The sequence below is a fragment of the Dromiciops gliroides genome, chromosome 3 (genome assembly GCF_019393635.1).
Source record: "Dromiciops gliroides isolate mDroGli1 chromosome 3, mDroGli1.pri, whole genome shotgun sequence".
Taxonomy (NCBI): domain Eukaryota; kingdom Metazoa; phylum Chordata; class Mammalia; order Microbiotheria; family Microbiotheriidae; genus Dromiciops; species Dromiciops gliroides.
The window spans coordinates 603,164,648-603,184,041 of NC_057863.1; the positions used below are offsets into that span (position 1 = coordinate 603,164,648).

The following is a 19,394-nucleotide window of genomic DNA, read 5'->3' on the forward strand; positions in this document are numbered from 1 at the left end:
AGCCCAAACTGGATAATCAAGGAATGCACCCTGGAGGAGAGCAGAGAGCAGGGTTTGTGAAGTTGGGAAAGGACCCATGGGAGAGGAAGTGAGAGAGACAAGGGGGAAGAGGGGGAAAATGGTCAGAGGGGCTCAGAGGCGGACCTGAGAGAGCATCTAGTTCATATATAGGCTCCTATCTATCTAGCCTCTTCTAGAAGACTTCGGGTGCTCTATCGCACCACCTAACTGCCTTAACCAGGTGTCCTAATGGATAGAGCAGCACCAGCCCTGGGCTCAGGACTGGAGTTCAAACCCAGCAGCAGACACTTCCTAGTTGTGCCACCCTGGGCAAGTCTCTTTATCTCTGCCTGTTTCCTCAACTATAAAATGAGCTGGAGATGAAAATGGAAACCATTCCAGTATCTCTGCTGAGAAAACCCCAAATAGGTTTTGGAGTTGGACACAACAGACCAAAGAAGGTCAACTAATTGTTGACTAATTAATCAACCTTAAAGGTCGGTAATCCAAAACCTTCATTTGTCAGATTAGGAAATTTGGGCCCAGAGAGGTCAAGACCTTACCCAAGGTCACAGAAGCAGAAAGTGGCAGAGCCAGGATAAAAACTAAGGTGAAGGGACCCCCAAGTTCAGCACCGGTTCCATTGATCTACACAGGCATCCTACACCATTCAGCTTTTCAGCGTGCACCCTAAAATGTAATGGCACCAGTGTAACACAATATTTCAGATAAAGCCTGACTGGGAGCCGCTGGTTGAGAGTACTGACCTTGGAGTCAACAAGAGCTGAGTTCAAATCCTGCCCAACACTAGCTGTGTTACCCCTTAGCAAGTCACTTAACTGCTGCCTTCACTCAGTTTCCTTATCTATAAAATAGAGGCACCCCCTCCTGACGACTGAAGATAAAATGAGATATTTGTAAAGTACTTTGCAAGCCTTAAATAATAATAGTTGGGGGCAGCTAGGTGACACAGTGAATAGAGCACCAGCCCTGGAGTCAGAAGGACCTGAGTTCAAATCCAGCCTCAGACACTTAACACTTACTAGCTGTGTGACCCTGGGCAAGTCATTTAACCCCAATTGCCTCTCACACACACACACACACACACACACACACACACACACACACACAATAATAATAATAACTGGTGCTTAAAGGCTTGCAAAGCAACTCGGTGTCTCCTGTCTCATTTAATCCTCACAACAACCCTGGGAGGTAGGTGTTCTTAGCCCTATTTAACAGATGAGGAAACTGCGGCAGACAGGGCGCCACAGCTAGTGTCTCAGGTCCGATTCGAACTTGGGTCTCCCTGACCCAACGTCCGGGGTTCTGATCACTGTGCCAATCAGTTCCTCAAAGCGCCATATAAATGCTAGTTAGCATTAGTGGTAGTAGTATGGGACTCGAACATAACTAACATTGACTTCCCCCCTAAATCTTAGGCTCGTAAATCTGGGGAGGAAGGAGGCATCGAAAATAACACTCTCCTTTCACAGAGAAGGAAACTGAGGGCCGGGTAGGGTGACTTCGACTGGCCCAAGGACGTCCATCGGAGGGTCTGGGTTCTAATCCTGCCCCTACTCCAATTTGTACAGTGCTCTCTCCACCCTAGCCCACGGACTCTTCTGCACTGGGGCCATCTCCCGTTTCTCCAATGAACCCTTAAATCAGTTTCACGGAATAAAGCCGGACCCCCAGAAAGAAGCGGCCGGCGGGGGTGAGCTCTCCGTCGGTGCAAGCATTCCAGCAGAGGCCGAGTGCCCACGCGCCGTGGATGCAGCCGTGAGGACGCCTGCACCGGGGCGGACGCTGAACCGGAGAGCTGGAAGGGACTTCGGAAGCTAAAGAGCGGCACGACCCAGCTTGGCTTTCCCGGGAGCGGAAGCCCCGCTCGGGGAAATGCACGGGGAGAAGGGGGAAGCGCTGACAATCACGTGGAACCCAGCCTCGCCTCCGTCCCGCCCTCCGCTCTCTGACCTGAACGGAAGGCCGACGCGGGCGCGCGCACCTCTGCCTGCCCTCTCCCCGACACCCTCCCCATTACCCTTCGGAAATGGCGAGGGGCGGGGCAAGGAGGGAGGAGAGAAGGGCTCGCGGCGGCGACGGTGGCGGCGCGCGCGCGCTGCGTGCTCGCGTACGTTGCCCGGATTCGGCTGCGTCCGCCCGCCCGCCCGTTGCCGCCGCCGCCGCCGTCGTCGGCCCGCCGTCACCGTCGCCGTCGCCGCGCTCCAACCTAGTCGCGGACAGCCAGCCGGCCGCCGCTTGAGGGGGTGGGGGTGGGTGAAGCAGCCGCAGCCGCCGCCGCCGCCGGGATGCCGCGGGTCTACATCGGCCGCCTGAGCTACCAGGCTCGGGAGCGGGACGTGGAGCGGTTCTTCAAGGGCTACGGGAAAATCCTGGAGGTGGATCTGAAGAACGGGTGAGGCGGGCGGCGAAATGGCGGGAGGGAGCCGGCCGGGGCCGGCGGGGGAGTCGGGCCCCAGGACGCCGGAGAGGCCACGGGGCTGGGGCGCTGGGATCACTCGGGGAGCAGCCACTGAACCGCCTTGGCCGCATTGCTGCCGTCGCCGCCACCACCGCCGCGGCGCCTCGGGGGGCCGGAGTAGGCCCCGGGTTCCGACTGCGCCTGCGCGGAGCGGAGGCTCGGGGCGGGCGGGGGAGGGGATGGGGAGCGGCCCGGAGGACCTGGGACTTGGGTGGGTTGGGGAAAAAAAAGGAAGCGGGACTCGGGGGTCGGGGCGGAGGAGAGCCGAGGAGGGGAGCACCGGGGTAGGGGGCCGGAATGCTTCCTTTGCCGGGGAGTAGAGCAGCGCTAGCTCCCTGCGCTCCGAGGCGTGCTGGAAATCCACAGCGAGGATTTCCTGCCCCCTTTTCACCTCCCCCCTACCCCAGAATAACGGATCAGTCGGGTCACCACGCATCTTCCCTGGGCAAACGACCTCTGGCAGGGAGACTCTGGCACACTAGCCATGTGCCACGCTAATTTGGGCGGGAGACTCATGTCCACTAGGTCTCTAGTGACACTTTCCGAAAGTGTGGCTCTGCAGTGATGAAAGCCCTCACCGTTCCCTTTCCAAGGGTAAATCAACATCTTAACTCCTTCTCTTTAAAAGCTCCATTCAGAGTTTCCTTGCTGCCTGGGTTTGAGTTCTCCAGTGTTTGTTTCTGAAGAATGCTTATGGTTAGAGAATTTTCTTTTAATAGATAGTAACCGCCTCAGCTGTTGTCTGTAATGGCACTAAGGGGCACACTTTTGGATATTTTTCAACTTATTGGCCCCCAAAGAGCAGCCTGAAAGAGTATTTTTAATGGTTCCTTCTGGCAGATGTGAAGAGGATATCCTGAGTACAGGGACTGAATACAACTGAAGTGAAAACTGAGGGGAAAAACCAGGGACTTAGAACATAAATGTAAGAACACGTTAATGGTAGGACTTGAGAATGAGGGAAGTTGTATGAAAATGAAAAGATGAACTTCAGGTATTTCAAGAAGTTTCTGAAGAGTTTTCTTTTCGGGGAGACCTGGATAAGGATGGGGGGAAAGGGCAAGGAATGAATTACCCCCTTTGCTACCGGTCTAATGTACTTGCGGCTTATTTCCTGCAGCCGTTGCTTGATAGAGTCTGAAAAATAGTTAAATATAGATTGTATATTGTGGAAAAATTGCTTGCTCTTAGATACTGCAAAGTTGTTCTGAGTTTAAAAGTTTGCTGGGAGATGATCATTAAAAGCAATCATCTGAGGAGAACTTGGTTAGTAAAATGTGGATTAATATTCATTTCTCTTCCCAAATAGTTAAATTAAATTGCCCTTTTGTATAGAGGAGGACTTTGAGGATTTAAGACATTGCATGTGTGTTCTTGGGCAGGTTAATAAATATTTTTTTGAGTTGGGTTGATGTATAGCATCCACTTAAGATATAAGGTTAATGTTTTAATGCATTTTACAGAGCCCAGCTAAGTCGAAAGAATAACATTAAGGAGATTTAACTGGGATCAGGTCATATATCTTCCCCTTACTTTCTTTTTTGAACTTACACAGGGATAAGGAATGTGAGTTGGTAAGATTACTGTGCAGACTATTCTTCTGTTCACTTTGTTGTACGAACAGGGTGCCTGCCACTGTGGTAGAATTATTGTATGGGAGTATAGAATAGTGAGGGATGACTTCTGTCACATGGAGCTCAGTGTATAGTTTGAAAAACATTTATATAGCACTTTTTCTAACAACAGTCCTGTGAGGTAGGTAAAGCAAGTATTATCCCCATTTTACAAATAAGGAAACTGAAGCAATAAATGACATGTCCATGGTCATATAGCTATTAAGTATGTCAGGTCTTTTTCCCCATATCTAGCACTTTATCTACTACATCAAGCTGTCTTTCAGAATTAAGATGTGAATATTGTTATAATACAGAGGTAAACATTATGTGCTACTGACTTGGGGGAAAGGAGGGGGTATATTCCCTTGGGGGAAAGGAGAAGTAAGCACAATCCTAGGCATGATGGAGTCTCTGATCAGCAATCCTTAAGTGAGATAAGAACAAGAGCAAACATTTCTTACATATATGCTTTGTTCATTGTTTTGTGTTCAGTGCAGAAGATGATAAAATAAGATATGGGCTCTGCCAATAACCCAGTAGGGGGAAATAGGACACAATCACAGATAACTGTAAATTAGAATTTGGATCGATGTGTAAAGTACTTTGAGATCTGAAAAGGAAGAGATCACTTTTAGCTTGGGAAGTTGGGGAAGACTTCATTGAGGATGTAGCAAGAAGGAGCCAAATGTGAGACAGCCAATAAATTAGCTTGATGTAGGAGTGATGGTGGGATACTAATAGAACAGAATTTGTTGAAATAAATCAATAGAGGATTTGGACATCAAAATTACAAATGAATGATAAACCTTAAACTTCATTATGAAGGTTTTGCTAAAAACAGAATAAATAGGAATTCAAAGGCATTCATTTAGACCATAGAGTTAGAGAAGTGAAATATTCAAGAAGAATGGATCTAGTTCTAGAAGCCTCTCACTATTGGCTCCCATTCTGTCATCATACAGGCACACCCCATTCTCTAAGTAAACTTTGGTATTTAGGAAGAAAGGAGAATAAATCCACATAAATTTTAAAATAATGAAAGGGTGATCATGAGGAAGGATTATCTTTGTAATTGAAATTCATATTCATTGAGAAGTCAGAAGCCATCAGCCAATATAAAGGAAGGGAGTGATATTGACTAAGGTGCATGTACCAAAGATGACCTTGTAGCAGCAGTCAGGATTGGTATGGAAGGAGAGCTTGAAGAAAATGAGACCAACAATAGGGACATAGTCTAGGCAAGAGTTGACCCTGGATTAGGTGGTAAAAGTAGCAGTCAACTCAGTAAGAAAAGATAAGTATGAAAGAAAGAAATGGCATAATTAGTAACTAATGATAAAATGTCATCAGCATAGCACTCTCAGGTTACAAAGTTTTTAAGGGCTTTCCTCTTCACGACAATCTTGGTGAGCTGACAGCTGGTGCAGGTATTACCCTCAGTTTGCACTTGAGATGGGGTGACTTGCCTAGGGTTCCATAGCTGCAGGGAGAAGCAGGACTCTAACCTAAGTCTCCTGGGTGCTATATACGCTGCCTCGGCACAATCAACTGAAAAAGAATCTTACATTGCAAGTTTATGAGATTAGGAGCCAGGAAAGGGAGTTCGTCCTAGAAGAATTATGGGTAGGCAGAAGGAAATTCGTTTTGAAAGAGAAATAAGGAATTCTGTCTTTATCATCTCAAATTTGGGGTGGCAGTAAGAATTAACCTTGAAGACCACAGGAAAGTTCAATACAAGTGGAGCATGGAAAAGTTCATTTTACAAAAGGTGTACAAAACCTAGGAAGTAGAGGTCAGGGCTACATTAAATAATGTTGAGGAGGAGCAGTGAAGCAGCTCTGTGCCTGCTGTTTTGGTACACCAGATAGCCATGGGCAACATTACCTTTCACTTTATACTATGCTGAACCACAAAATGCCTCCCATCCTGCACTCAAGAAAGTTCTCCATTCTCAGACAAGCCCTGTAAGATCTAGTATTAGACTGGTCCTGTTTGGGGGAGGGGGGCAGGGTGGCCTCTTGAGATTGTGGGTCCATTCTCCTTTCAGGCAGAACAATTCTAGACCCTACCAGGTTCCTTGGAATCTCCTCCTATTGTAATCATGGGTTGTAAGAGTCTTAAAAATAACAGCTGACATATCTATAGCACTTTAAGGTTTGCAAAACCCTTTATTTAAATGGGCTTATTGGAGTTTCATAAACAACCCTGTGAAGTAGATACTACAGGTATTATTATCCCCATTTTACAGATGAGGGAACTGAGGCTCAAAAACAGCTACTCAGTGTCAGAGGCAGGATTTGAACATTCAAACAGGTCTTCCTTACTCCATGTCCAACACTGTATTTGCTATGACCAGCATATATGTCAGGAAAACTGAATACTAAAAGCATAGGTAGCTTTCTCTTCCAGCATCTAGCAGAATTTGTTTTGTAGGGCTGGGAGGGGGAGAAGAGAGATTGGCTTGTTTGCTGGGGGGGGGGGGGTTGGTAGTTTTTAATCACCCTTCTTACTGATAGAATGGAGAACTTCTGTTGACAGAGGAGCAGATGAAGCTCAGCCTGCTCTATAAAAGGTGGATCACCATCAGAAAACTTTCTGAGTGTCCTGTGAATGAAAGACCTGGACTCTGGCTGTGCTATCTTCGAAATGTTGTAATTAACCTCAGTTAATGAAATATAATGGCACCTACCTTTACTTAGTCTTATGAAATCTTGTGTTTATGAGTGAATTTTCCACAGCATTTTTGTTTTGTTTTGTTTTTTGGTCAATAGGCTGTTGAAACAGATTGCTAGTTGTTCCAGCAGTTGAAATGTATAGATCACCTTAGTACCAGAGTGGTCTGCAAGATAGGTTTTACATCTGTATGTTAAACTTGACGCAATATTTTTAGTAGTCCTTAGCAAAATCGGAAAGTGTGTCTCTAGGGTTTTTTCTGTCTTTTCTTAATGTCTGCAGATTATCTTAACCACCTGACAGCTGGAAAAGAGTAAACCTGAAAATGAGTGGGCTTTCAAAGTTAACTAACTGAAGATGTACTAAAGAACTTTCAGTATGTTTCTCAAAGAAGAGGTTTAGCCAACACTTTGAGAATCTGTTTCATACTATCATGACCCTTGATTAACCAGAATTCTCAGAGAGTAAGGTGTTTTGTTTAATTGAATTTTCCTTTTAACTGGGAATTAGCTAGGAAACCCATGCTGTTGAAAAGTGATCTTAAATGTTTTAGTACACTTTCCTGCCTTTAGTAAATAGAATAACTTTTCAGTGAGGATTTTGCCATACCTTAGGGTCACCTTGAGCAATAGAGAGATCATTGTATGTACTACAAATATATAGTAGGTATAAGAGAGTGGTTTGAATCTGCTGGCTCCAAGGCCAGGATACCTTAGAGGGGTTTGAGTATGTGTGTATAATCCCTGATAATGACCTCGTTTTTTTTTTGTCATTTTGCTCCTTTGTCCTACTGGTCAGGTGCAGCAAATGCAAAATTATTATTGAGGGACCAAGTTAGTTTGATTTGGGTTAACTCAAATTTTTACAGAGTGATATTAATCATGATGAGTTTCCTGAAAATAACAGATAAGAACTTAATAATTTATTTTTTATGGCAGTGATACAGTAAATTGCTGTGGGACAGAAGCAGTGTCAAAGAGAAATGCAAGCACTTGCCACTGGGGCCTATGTCTTCTTCATGTTGCTCATGTGTTACTTCATCCTAAGGAGTAGTTTAGGATGTGATTTGGAGCCAATATGAGTAGAAATGACATGGTTGTGGGCTAGGGAAATTAGGGTATTTGGTTCTCTATAATTGTATTATACTGCCTAAAAACCACTTTGAAACTTTTCACTTTACAAAGGTTTTGGCCAGTCCTACTGTTTTGAGTTAAAATTGAAGGTGTGTGTGTTTTAAGATTCCTTGGTATTTTAATAGAAGAAGATAAGCTCATTCAAATCTGACCTGACTACTGCACTTGGAAGCCTCCCTTCTGGTGTAGGGGCCATAGAATACTCACCCACTTTATCTTGAGTCACTAATAGGTAAAAGAAGAGCTTATCATGAGATCCTGCTAGTCTGTTTGTATGTTTTTTCTGTCATTGTTAGGTGACATCTCCTAAGACTTGTAGGACAATCTTTCTTCAAGTTGTTTTCATAGTATAAATATTCCAAATGTGGAATTTTTTTTAACTTTTAAAAAAATCATCATTAAGATGTATTCTTGATGTTTAAAATATTTTGTTTAGTTTCTCTTGTTTCCATTGTAAACAAAACAAAATTATTCCAGGACTCAAGTACCAAATTAACATATTAAGATATTTAAAATATCAAGCATTGTGGAGGAAGCACTAAATTGAGGACCTGGTGTATCCAGTGACTTGCAGTGTGATTTTTGGGCAAGTCATCTTTAAGCACTAACTGCCTCAGCTTAACCATCTGTAACAGGAGGATAATCTGTGCTCCCCTCCCCCTCTCTACCTCACAGGGGTGTCATATGAATAAATGGGATACAGGAAGCTTTTGTCACTCCTTAGAAGACAAGTGCTGAATAAATCCAAGATATTATTTGATTTTTGGATCCAGTATTATTGGATACCTCCAGGTAACCACAGCAGAAGATTGAGCTAACATATAGACAGTACTTTGAGCTCCTCAGAAGAAAGGTGCTCTGACAGCCAAGGTGATATTGATGGTGGTGGTGGGATTTTGTATATTTGTAAGGTAAAATCGTTGGATTTTTTTTTTTTATATAATAGCATGCATTTGTATGGTTTTTTTTTCAACTGAGGATATCAAGGTGCTTTACAAACAAGTGTTGTCCCTATTTTTTACAGATGGGGAAACTGAGGCACAGAGAGGTTAAGTGGCTTGCCCAAGGTTACAAAGTGAGTCATTGACAACCCTGGAGACTGAAGACCTATTTATTCACAGACCAGGTACAGCATGGGCAGTGGCAGTCAAAGCTTCCCTCACTCATGCCTTTCCAGGGTGGCCCAGCCCTGACCCTCAGGAGCTGCCTCTAAGAGTGAGAGGGTAGTTCAGGTTCCACAGCCCATTCAGTCTTTGGTCTCTCTGCTGAGACTGCCAGCAAGGGGACCAGTAACTGCCAAGTGAGACGGTGATTTTTATGATGTTGACCCTGGACTGAAACCAGAAGTGCTCATCACACCATTCTCTGAAGAGCTGTAAGATGGTAATGGTTTTGTTGTGGCTGCCCTGGGTAGGATTTGTACCAACAATAGTCAGAAGGAAAACACTTGATGGCCCAGTATCAGTTCCCAGAACCATCCAGTCATAAAGGATCCTGCAGGGGAGGAACCAAACCTGGGTTCCTCCATAGGATCTCCATGTCATGGCATGTCACTCTTGTCTTTGTGTTGAATATAAACTAAAAGACATTTTCTGTGCTGGTGGTAGGTAGTGAAAGCAGCTGCTGAAGTAAGAAAGTTGGGCCATTTAGGTGTTTTTAATCCATTCACCAGGCCTAATCATTTGGGGGGGGGGGGGTGTGGAGTGTTTTTTTTACTCTTACAAAGTAGTGTGTTTTTTAAGCTTTTCAAGCCTTGAGTTTGGGAAATTGTTTTTAATTTGTAATGGAGTTTGCATGAACTTCATTATGCCATCAGGGAATATTCAGTCCCTTTTCTTATGACACCTCCTAGCTCATTTACCCTTAAGCTCAATTTAATGTTATTACGTGTCTGTAAATTGAAATGGACACAGGTGTGGATGTGTTTTTTTTCCACCACCACCACCACCACCACCACCACCACCCCCTTCCCCTAAATCCTTGAAGACTGTTAATTCCATAGAGGAGAGCAAGTTTGATTCTGACTTATAAAAACCAAAATAATAGTTTTAGTATTGACAGAGGAGTATAATCACCTGGGTTAAAATTTGTTATTCATATTTTACATGATTGGAGTTAAAGTGAGAGTAGTGAGTACAATGACTAGAGAAGAGAATTGTTTTAGGGGCTAAAAATAGAACCAGGGCTTATCCAGTAAAAGCACATCATTATCATCACCATTCTAATAGCTCTATTTGTGTAGTGCTATCTGGTTTACAAAGGCCCTTGGTCACGTTAGCTCTCCGAGGTGTAGGCAGCATAAGTTTATTATTCAGATTTTACAGAGGAAGAAACTGAGGCTTAGCGTGATGAAGTGACTTCAGATACAGAAACAACAGTTAAACAGGAATGCATAAAGAAGCAGGCACCTACAAAATAAGAGGATGACATCATGAGACTAGTTTTGGATATAATTAATTCCAACATCTTTCTTTGATAGTCAAATACCCTCATACCTGGAGTTTTTTTTTAAATGGTGGGTGACCCTGAATCTTTGACACCGAGTAAAGCCCTAGATTATTCTTTCTGTACCCAAAGTTCAGTCATGAAGTAAAGTCTTTTGCTCTGTTTTGTTTGGGGAGAATGAAGGAAGTGTTGTCTGGTCTTGAGATAAATGGTAGCTTTGTACCTACAATATAGGGTTTTACTGACTTTTTCATTTTGCCTCAGCGTTTGTTCTTGATTATTATTCTGGTAGTGAATACAGAGAGGCCGGATCACTTGGCCACCATCGTAATGTGATAAAGAGCCAGCAGCAGCAGTCAAACCCAGGCCCTCCGATTTCTAGATCTAGGGTTCTTATCTCTATGCCATAAATGTCTTGGTGAGAATTCCAGTTGAACATTGGTTTTCTTTGCACTTAGATTTGTTTGGTCCATTGTAATTGCTCTCCCCACTTGACATTGCAAGGTGTAAAGATTGTCCACAATAATGGAAGACACTGCATTTAATGCAACACTAATAGAGGGTATCACCAAAAAAAATTTTTTCCCACTAAAGAAAAGACCAGCCTTCTTTTATAAAAGTGAAGCCATTGATTAGATGTCCAAGCCCCTCTTCTATTCTAGATCCATTGGTATTACTTAGGTTACTGATGTTTAATGGTGCTTCTGTTTTACTTAAATATTTGGATGAATCTTCAGTCTCATAACTGACACACCAGTGCAGATTGAGTCTTTTTGCTTCTGATATTTATCATTTACCCTTAATCTCAGTTTTGGAATCGGGACCTGGGTTTCAGAGTTCTGCAACTCATGTGATCTCAGACAATCACTTAACTTCTCAGCCTGTTGCCTGTCTATAAAAATGAGGAAGTTGAGCTAAATGATGTCATATGCTTCTATCCTGTTTTAAATCCTTTGACCTAGTCGGTTATTGACAAGTGCTAAGGGGGCTTGTTGAAATGATTGACAGCAGGCCAGTATTCTGAAGAATGCTTAATTTTTTAAAAGGAGATTCTTGAGAAAGGGTATGATTTGACACATTGAATGGGTAGGGACCTTATGCAGTAGAGAACAACATAAAGGATTTGGGGGTTCCACCGTAGCCTTCTGAGCAGCAGAATAATGTAACCAAAAGAGCTCTTTGGAGGAGAAAAATGTGTTTTATTTCTGTGTATAAAATAGCTGGGGTTGGGCAGAAACAATAGTCCGGTTTCCAGGTAGAAAGGCTTTTACAGTGATCTCAAATTAAGGTGGTTAATGCCTTGATAGGGGGGCAAATAGGTAAAACTTAGGGACATTTTAGAAGCCTAAAGCAGGAGCTGCAAAGAAGAGAGCTTTGACAGCTTCAAAGTTATAAGCATAAGTGATGTAGGAGAGCAGTGGTGCCATTGTTATTCATTATCTGCAGTGAAGAGGCTTCTTGGGTAGAGTCCACAGGTGACAGATCTTGAGGTAAGCTTCTGTTTTGAATAGGTGAGAGAAGATGAATCCTAGGCCAGAAGCCATAACCAAAGATAGTAGGCCTCACTCCAGATTGGATAGCAGTTGGGTTGAGGCTAAAAATGTTTAAAGTTGTAGAGCTGACATTTGGCAGTAATAGCTAGAGTCTTAAAGTGAGCTTGAAGTCTTCCTGGGTGGCCCTGGGTAAGTCCCCTCTTTGAGATTTCTTGAAAGCAGTGACAAGTAAAGACCAGGGTAGGAGTCAGGAGCCTGAGTTGGAGTCAAGATCTGCACGCTTTCTCTCAGCAGTGTGACCTCAAACAAGTCCAGCTTCTTGGAGCTTGTTTCTTCATCTGTAAAAAGGGTATTAATCCCTGCCTGGCCTATCTCACAAGGTGTTTGTGAGGATCAAATAAATGCATATGCAAATACTTTGAAAACTGTAAAGCACTCTGCAAGTATAAGATATCATTATTACATTATTGCTTCACAGAGACTTTGGAAAGAAAATTCAGTAACAGATGTTCTTCACAACCAAGGTGGTACTTCTCATTAAGCAAGGGGATCTTGGTGACTTCACTTCTCTGGATGGAAAGAGTCTGAGTGATCTGCTTCATGCTATAGGGTGGATTGGATTAAAGAGAAGTCATGGAAACTGAATTGTGATCAACTCTATAGTGAAATCAGGTTGGAGCTATTCATGTGCCATTCCACCATTCACAGCAACACGGCCTACCCCAAACCGTTCATGTGGCAGAATAACTGACTCCTTTGAGGACTTGCTAGTCCTCAGTACTCTATCATGGCAAGGCCTTTGGGGTACTTTGCAGAATTCTCATTCCCTGCCCTGTCCTGTCCCCATCTTCCCCACCCCCTCCCGTTTTTTCATTTTTGTTCTGGCCTCACCTGGACACTCAGCCAGTGGTGACAGAAGTGAAACTTCTCCCAGAAGTTTTCCCATGATCACTTTTATTAGGGAGCCTGAATTATTCTGGCTATCCTGTTAGCCCATCTACCCCAGCTAATTTTCCAAACAGCAGGGTCAGAATATTCTGAAGTATAGGTTCCGCACTGGCTACTGTGAAGGGATGTAATTCCTTTCCTCCGTCACTTACTGCCTTTCTTTGCCCATGCAGTAAATACAAGGCCTTGGCCTTTGATCCCAGCTTAAATGGTGGGCCTGCTTCTCTTAGGTGGTTAGAGTAGAGTGTGAAGAAGACCACAGTTAGGTGGTCAGTCCCTCTGAGCTGACTTCACATGGATTACAAAAACCTCCCTGGCCCCAGATGACATTCCTAATCCTGACCAGCTCTGTTGCTATAACAAGGACAAACGGGTTGAGAACACAACCCATACTTCACATCTACGGGGGGTGGGAACATTAAAACTCATGTTCTCCTTATGGTGATTCAGGAGTGTCATGACCACGTATACAGAATAGCATGTTATGTGGATGTGCCTTTAGATTTCAGGCCAAAGGAGGGAGAGAGTAGCTCTGTAAGAAGATGCACTCCATTCTGAGAGCCTCTTAACAAGGAAAATCTCGAGCAAACTCCCTTTGGAGGGTGGTTCATAGTCACTAGTTTGTTGGAGGGGGGCGGATTTTCATAAATGAGGAAACCGAGGTCCTGAGTGGTTAAGTGACCTGCTCATGCTTCACCCAGCGGCAAAGCCAGGGCTCTTAGAATTTTAAAAGAGCTTTCTTTATAGTCTGCAAAGTTCTTTACCCCATTATCTCATTCGAGAGATGGTAGTGGGTTCCTGTGAACAACATAAGCACAGAGGAGGATGGTGGTGGTTTACTTTGTTTCTCTTCCATGCAGGCACCATCAGTTAGAATGCTATTGAGCATCCATTAGGCACATGGCACTAAAGCATACTATCTTAGGCCACTGATCAGCATACCCCAGAGTAAGTCATGCTCATCGTTTTCCAGACAGGACTTGCCTCCAGCCTCCCTGGTCCCGTGAAGATGTTTGGAGGGCAGAGATGACCCTAAGACGTTCTGGAAGGGGTGAGAGAACCTCTGTATCATGTTCTTCAAGTAGTGTTTTTTGCATACAAGGAAAGGACAAGGCCCATTGATTTACATCTTTTAGATGAAGACATTTGGGATCAGAAAAAAGCCTACTAAGCAACAATAAGAACCTAGTTAATAGGTCTTAGGTTTACTGTAAGCCTTTGGAACACTTTGGTTTGTTGTTTTGTTTATTTATTTTATCATTCTAGTGCCAGTGCTTCATAATTCTAACTGAGACCCCCTCCCCATGCATAAAAAGCTCAATGAGAGAATTATGAGACATTGGCAAAGTCATTATAATAAAGTTGAGGCCCAGAAGGGAAAAACTTTAAGTTCCAACAATAACGGTTTTTAGTCTAACAAATGCTGTATTGAAGAACCATGGTGTTGACTATTTCTAGGAGGCTATAGATAGTGACAGTAGATATACATCTTTCCCCCAACCCCCCCTTATTCACATTTTCCAGAGTATGTTTGGGACAGGATAGTTGCAGCATCTTTTGAAGACAAAACATTTCTCTCCCAATTAAAAATCATTCAAATTTAGGTCATGCTTTATAGCTTAGAAGGTGCTTTACTCACCACAATTCTGTGAAGCATTCAGTTGAACTATAACTTCCAGGTTACAGATTAGAAGGCTCAGACAGTAATTGACTGCCTTGAGAGGTAATAGATTACCTTCACTGGAGGTCTTCAGGCAGAGGCTATATGACTACATACAGATTACTATTTAATTAGGTCTAACTGACAAGATGACCTGAGGGCCCTTCTAACTGTTGATATGGCTTGTCATACAGCTGGGAAGAAGGATCACTCAGATCGGAATTCTGATCTCCTGCCTCCCCACTTACTTCAGTATCCACTCGATTCTGCTGCCCAGATCCAGGAGTTAAACCATGCTCTCATCCTTTCTGAGGGGTTTGGGGAAGAGGAGTTATAGGATAGACCCTCCCTTAGTAGAGTTTCATAGTTTGATTTAGAGCCATGATCTTCCTGTACCCCACCCCCTCTTCTAAATGTAAAGAGGATTGACTTTTGTTCTTAGAGAACAGAGGAGATTCATTGTCTACAGGTAGATTAAAGAAATTTCCAGTTTGGATTGCTTAAAATGGAAGGTATTCAGAGGGATACCAGATGTTTCTTTTGAATTTTTTCTTTTGTATATGTGTGTGTGTCTGTCCTCAGGCTCTCTGTTCTAATTTAAACACCAAACAGTTAAAATTAAATCCCTCCTCTCTTTTTCCACTGTATATAAGAATTCAAAAGGAGAGCATAGTAGGTCTCCGATTCCTGGAAAATAGAGAACAGGTAATGAAGGAAAAATTGGCTTCCATATTATTTATTCACCATCATCCCTAGAGTTTGACAGCCAGAACGTGTTAAGTTTAGTTTAAACTGGGAGGAGTCTCAAGTATCTGTGTTACCTTGGGAGACCCCATTCTCTGGACCCTAAAGGATAACACAAGGATAGTTAAAGTATTTTCTGCTCCAAGAAACTTTTTGTTTTAAACCTTTGGAGTAAACAGCTAAAAACTTATCTTGGTGAACTTTTTATTCCCAGGTGGAATGTTGTTATCAGCATGGGTGATGCAGACTTTTAGGGTTGGGGGCTTCTTACTGGGCTCTTCCCTAACAACAGCAACAAAGTTCAGTTAATATCTGAACATTAAGGGGCCCACTGTCAGTAGAAAATGAAAAGGAGATCAATTCAGAGACAAAATCATTGTAATAACATATCATGTATGTAGCACTTTATATGAATTACCTCATTTGAGTCCTACAACCAAACCTTGTGAGGAAGTTAGTAGAAGTTTTGCTCTCCTCAATTTATAATCTTAAGAAACTGAGGCTCAGAGAAATGAGGTGATTTTTCCCAACATCCCAGTTTGTAAATGGTAAAGATAGGAATTGAAGTCCATTTTTTTCTAACTTCTAGGCCAGTGTTCTTTTCTACTCCATTAAGGGTACTTTTCTTTCATAAAAGCTATCACTGCTGATTAGGGTAGAGGAATTCATATGTCCTTTAAAGTCCTGATTGGAAAACTCATCATGGTGTGAGATAACCACTGGCCATATTAACAGAGCACATGCCTACCAAACTGGAAAAGCTTCAAGGATGGATCTGGTGACAAACTATAGGGCTCTTGTCTAAAGCCCAGGCAAGCTGAGTTTGGAGAGCCTCAACACAGTTGGGCCACAGTGATAAATTCGTTGGCCACTATCACTCTTAAACACTAGTTACTAAAATACAAAGGTCTAGTTATTTGTTAAGATGGAAAAGATACACTGATTAAAATCCCAGATCCTGGAAGCATTGAAGAAACCTAGTTATTCTATTTGCCAGTTTATCATTTACTTTTCAGAAAAAGTCAGTCAGAGTTCTTTTGGGTTTTCTTTAGGGGAATTGGGGATGACATGAACACGAGATGCTGTGTAGTCGTGGAAAATGCATTGCAGTCTAGATGTGATTAAAGCATCAGATTTTTTTCAGAATTAGTACACTTTGCTGCTTATATAATATAACTTGGGGCCATGCTTACAGTGGCCCTTAGCTCCATGATAACTGGTTTGAAAAAAAAAAATTCTGGGGTTTTTTCCCTGGTGAATATGATTCCATGGTAATGCTCTAACGAGATAGTTTTAATTTGGAGTTAGAGGGAGAGGCAGCATGATATAATGGAAAGTATGCTAGCCTGGAAGCAGAAAACCAGGTTTCAGGTTCAGTTCCAGCTCCAACCTTGGGCAAAACAACATTCTGTAGACCTCCAGTTTGCTCATCTGTAAAGAGGATTGGCGTAGATGAAAGATTAAAGGCGCTCTATTGCCTACACACCTCTGCTGTTTAGTGCAGGAAAGAAGCAGCGAGTTTTCTTTTTTAATGTATGCCATATATACCTTCCAACAGTTCCCATTTGGATGAATCACGGTGTTAAATTCTCCTGGGCAGGATTTTTAACCCTTCAGAAGTACTGAAAGCACTACACTGCCATTCAGAGTGTAGTTGTGTCAGCCCAAACTGGCCCCCCAATGCTAGAGATCTATTGTTATAGCATCACATGATAACCAGTGACAAGTCCTGATGAGCCAAATGAGGAAACAGACTGTTTACATATGTATGTAAAGCACATTAGCCTACATGAAACCAAAACAGAAGAAGGTGGCTTTTGCAAAACCACTTGGTAATATTAAATAATAGGGCACTGAAGCTTCACGACTGTGATCTCTTCAATATGGGCAGCCCCTCCAGGAACACAGATCCTGTACCCTGCTCTTGCCTTCTCATCCAGTGTGACTCTTGTTCACATCATCCTATGGATTTGCTACAGGGCCTACTCTTTGTGAACCTGGCCTCTTCCTTTAGTTCTCTTGCCATCATATGCTTAGCAGTAGAGGATTCGGCCTCTCAGTACCATCAGTTATGCCTTGCCCCAGGCACTGTGACTAACCTGCATTCTTTTCAGGTCATCGGTCTTTCTGGCAATATCCTTTATGCCACTTGTCCCATGTAGTTCTTCACTGGGAATATATTCCAGCCAAGTCGTGTACTCCACACACCTTTCCACTGCCCTTTGGGTAACTCACTATTTTAATTCTCCAGAGATAATGGTATTTATTGTATGGCTCAGTGTCACACAGGGTAAGCAGGGCATACCTGTATTTTTAGTGGAATTGACTATGAAATAATAACTGAGGGTTCACAGAAGTTGGTGATGATGATGGTAAATTTTCATAAATTAAGTGACTTGATCACATTTCATTATGGTAACAGTGTGTACTCAACATAACTTGCTTTGTCAAGTGCAGCAGAATGCTCATATTCCCTTAAGAATTACAGAATTACTGGATTTCAGAATTGGAAAGGACCTTAGAGTCCATCTAGTTAAGCCCATACAAAGACTCAGGTGTAACCAAACAGCAGTCATTGAGCCTTGGCTTAAAGGCTTCCAGGGAGGGGGACCCTCTGCCTCCCAAGACAGCCCATGCTCTATCAGGGCAGCTCTCATTTGTTTGGGAGTTTTTCTCTTATCAGGCCAAAGTTTTGCCTCTGCAGTCTCTGCCCCATTGCATTTTGGTCGCTCCTCATACTCATCCCTGGAGCCCGGTAGAACAATGAGCCATCAGGATTTTGAAGGCATCTCTCATGTTCCCCATACGGATACCCTCCAGTCTTCTTTTCGTCAAGCTAAACATCCCCGGTTCCTTCAGCCAGTCCTCATGGAATAATCCTAAGGCTCTTCATCCTGGTTACTTTTCTTTGGACAAACTGGTTTATCGAACAACATAGGGGCAAGTACAATTGCCTAGGACACTTCACTGGAGAACCATCCCAGATTGACATTGAAATATTCATGAGCACTTTGAGGGGCTGCCCATTCAAATAGATCTGCATCTACCTAATTTACCTACCTCTCCTTTCTCCATCTTGTCTAAAAGAATAGCATGAGATACTTTACTAAGTAACTGAAATCTGCAGCATTGCCCTGATTTGTTATTCCATTGGTCTTGTCAAAAAAGGTTCATCTGACATGACCTGTTCTTGATGAAGACATACTATATCACCACTTCCTTTTCTGGGTATTCATTAACTATTCCTTTAGTAATTTATTCAAGAATCTTGCCAGGAATCAAAATCACTGGCCTATGATTTGCAGACTTCAGTCTCTCTCTCTCTCTCTCTCTCTCTCCTATGTCCTATGGTACCTATACTGTTTACCACAATCTTCAAAGAGCATAGGCAGTGAATCGTTCAGTAATCACATCTACTAAGTGTCTTTTAAATAGTATAGGCTAAGGATTTGGGAAGCAGTGCTTTAAGGCAGAGGTTCTTAACCTAGGATCCATGAACTGTTTTCGGGGAGGAGAGGGGGCTTGGGTTGTTTTTTTAATATTTTGATAAGTGTTTCAATACATTTTATTTACTTTGTAATCCTCTATTATTTTATGTGTTTAAAGACATTCTAAGAATGGGTCCATAGATTCCACCAGACTGCCCACAGGTAGTCCATGATATACAAAAAAAGTTAAGAAGCCCTGCTTTAAGGGGTTCACAAGTTGTGAATATCTAGGGGAAGCCATTATATCTTAAATATAGTTGGAGACAAGTGAACTTCAAGAAAAGTTTATACTGATATAAATTACATATCAGGAATATTGCAGCATTTGATAATTATACTTTATTCTCTTTTTACTTGATAGATTTTTTTTAATTGTTATCTTTTATTTTTACACCAGATAGCTATCCCTGGGTCCCTTCTAGAGAGCCATCCCTTGCAACAAAGAATCTGTTTTTAAAAGAGGAAATAAATCAGCAAAGCAATCAGTATGTTGAAAAAAATCTGACATCATATAGCTATGTTGTATCCTAGTATAGTTAATATAGCTGTCCACTTGAAGGACTTTAGAAATGTTTAACAGGCAAAAATCAGCAAATTTAGTGTCTTTTAAAGAAGGAACCAAAATGTTTTGTTTTTAAAAGCTAGATAAAACTCACAGGAAGACGTTATTTAAAAGCAATTGAGTCATGTAATGATAGCTTGAAGGCAT

General features: G+C 42.6%; 1 protein-coding gene across 8 annotated transcripts in view; it reads left to right on the plus strand.

Annotated features, from left to right (window-relative positions):
• The first annotated feature begins 2,149 nt into the window (after positions 1 to 2,149).
• Positions 2,150 to 19,394, plus strand: part of SRSF4 (serine and arginine rich splicing factor 4) — a 28,687-nt gene continuing 11,442 nt past the window's right edge. The window contains exons 1-4 of one of the 8 annotated variants that reach the window (XM_043993695.1): positions 2,150 to 2,419; positions 8,932 to 9,033; positions 12,324 to 12,517; positions 13,767 to 13,844. Coding sequence is in view for 1 of the 8 variants with exons in the window: in XM_043993692.1 (XP_043849627.1) it covers positions 2,313 to 2,419 (107 nt within the window). In the remaining 7 variants the exon portion in view is untranslated. Of the gene's footprint in view, positions 2,420 to 8,931; positions 9,034 to 12,323; positions 13,167 to 13,766; positions 13,845 to 19,394 lie in introns of all 8 variants that reach the window. The other 7 variants (XM_043993696.1, XM_043993694.1, XM_043993697.1 and 4 more) reach the window with 7 other exon arrangements.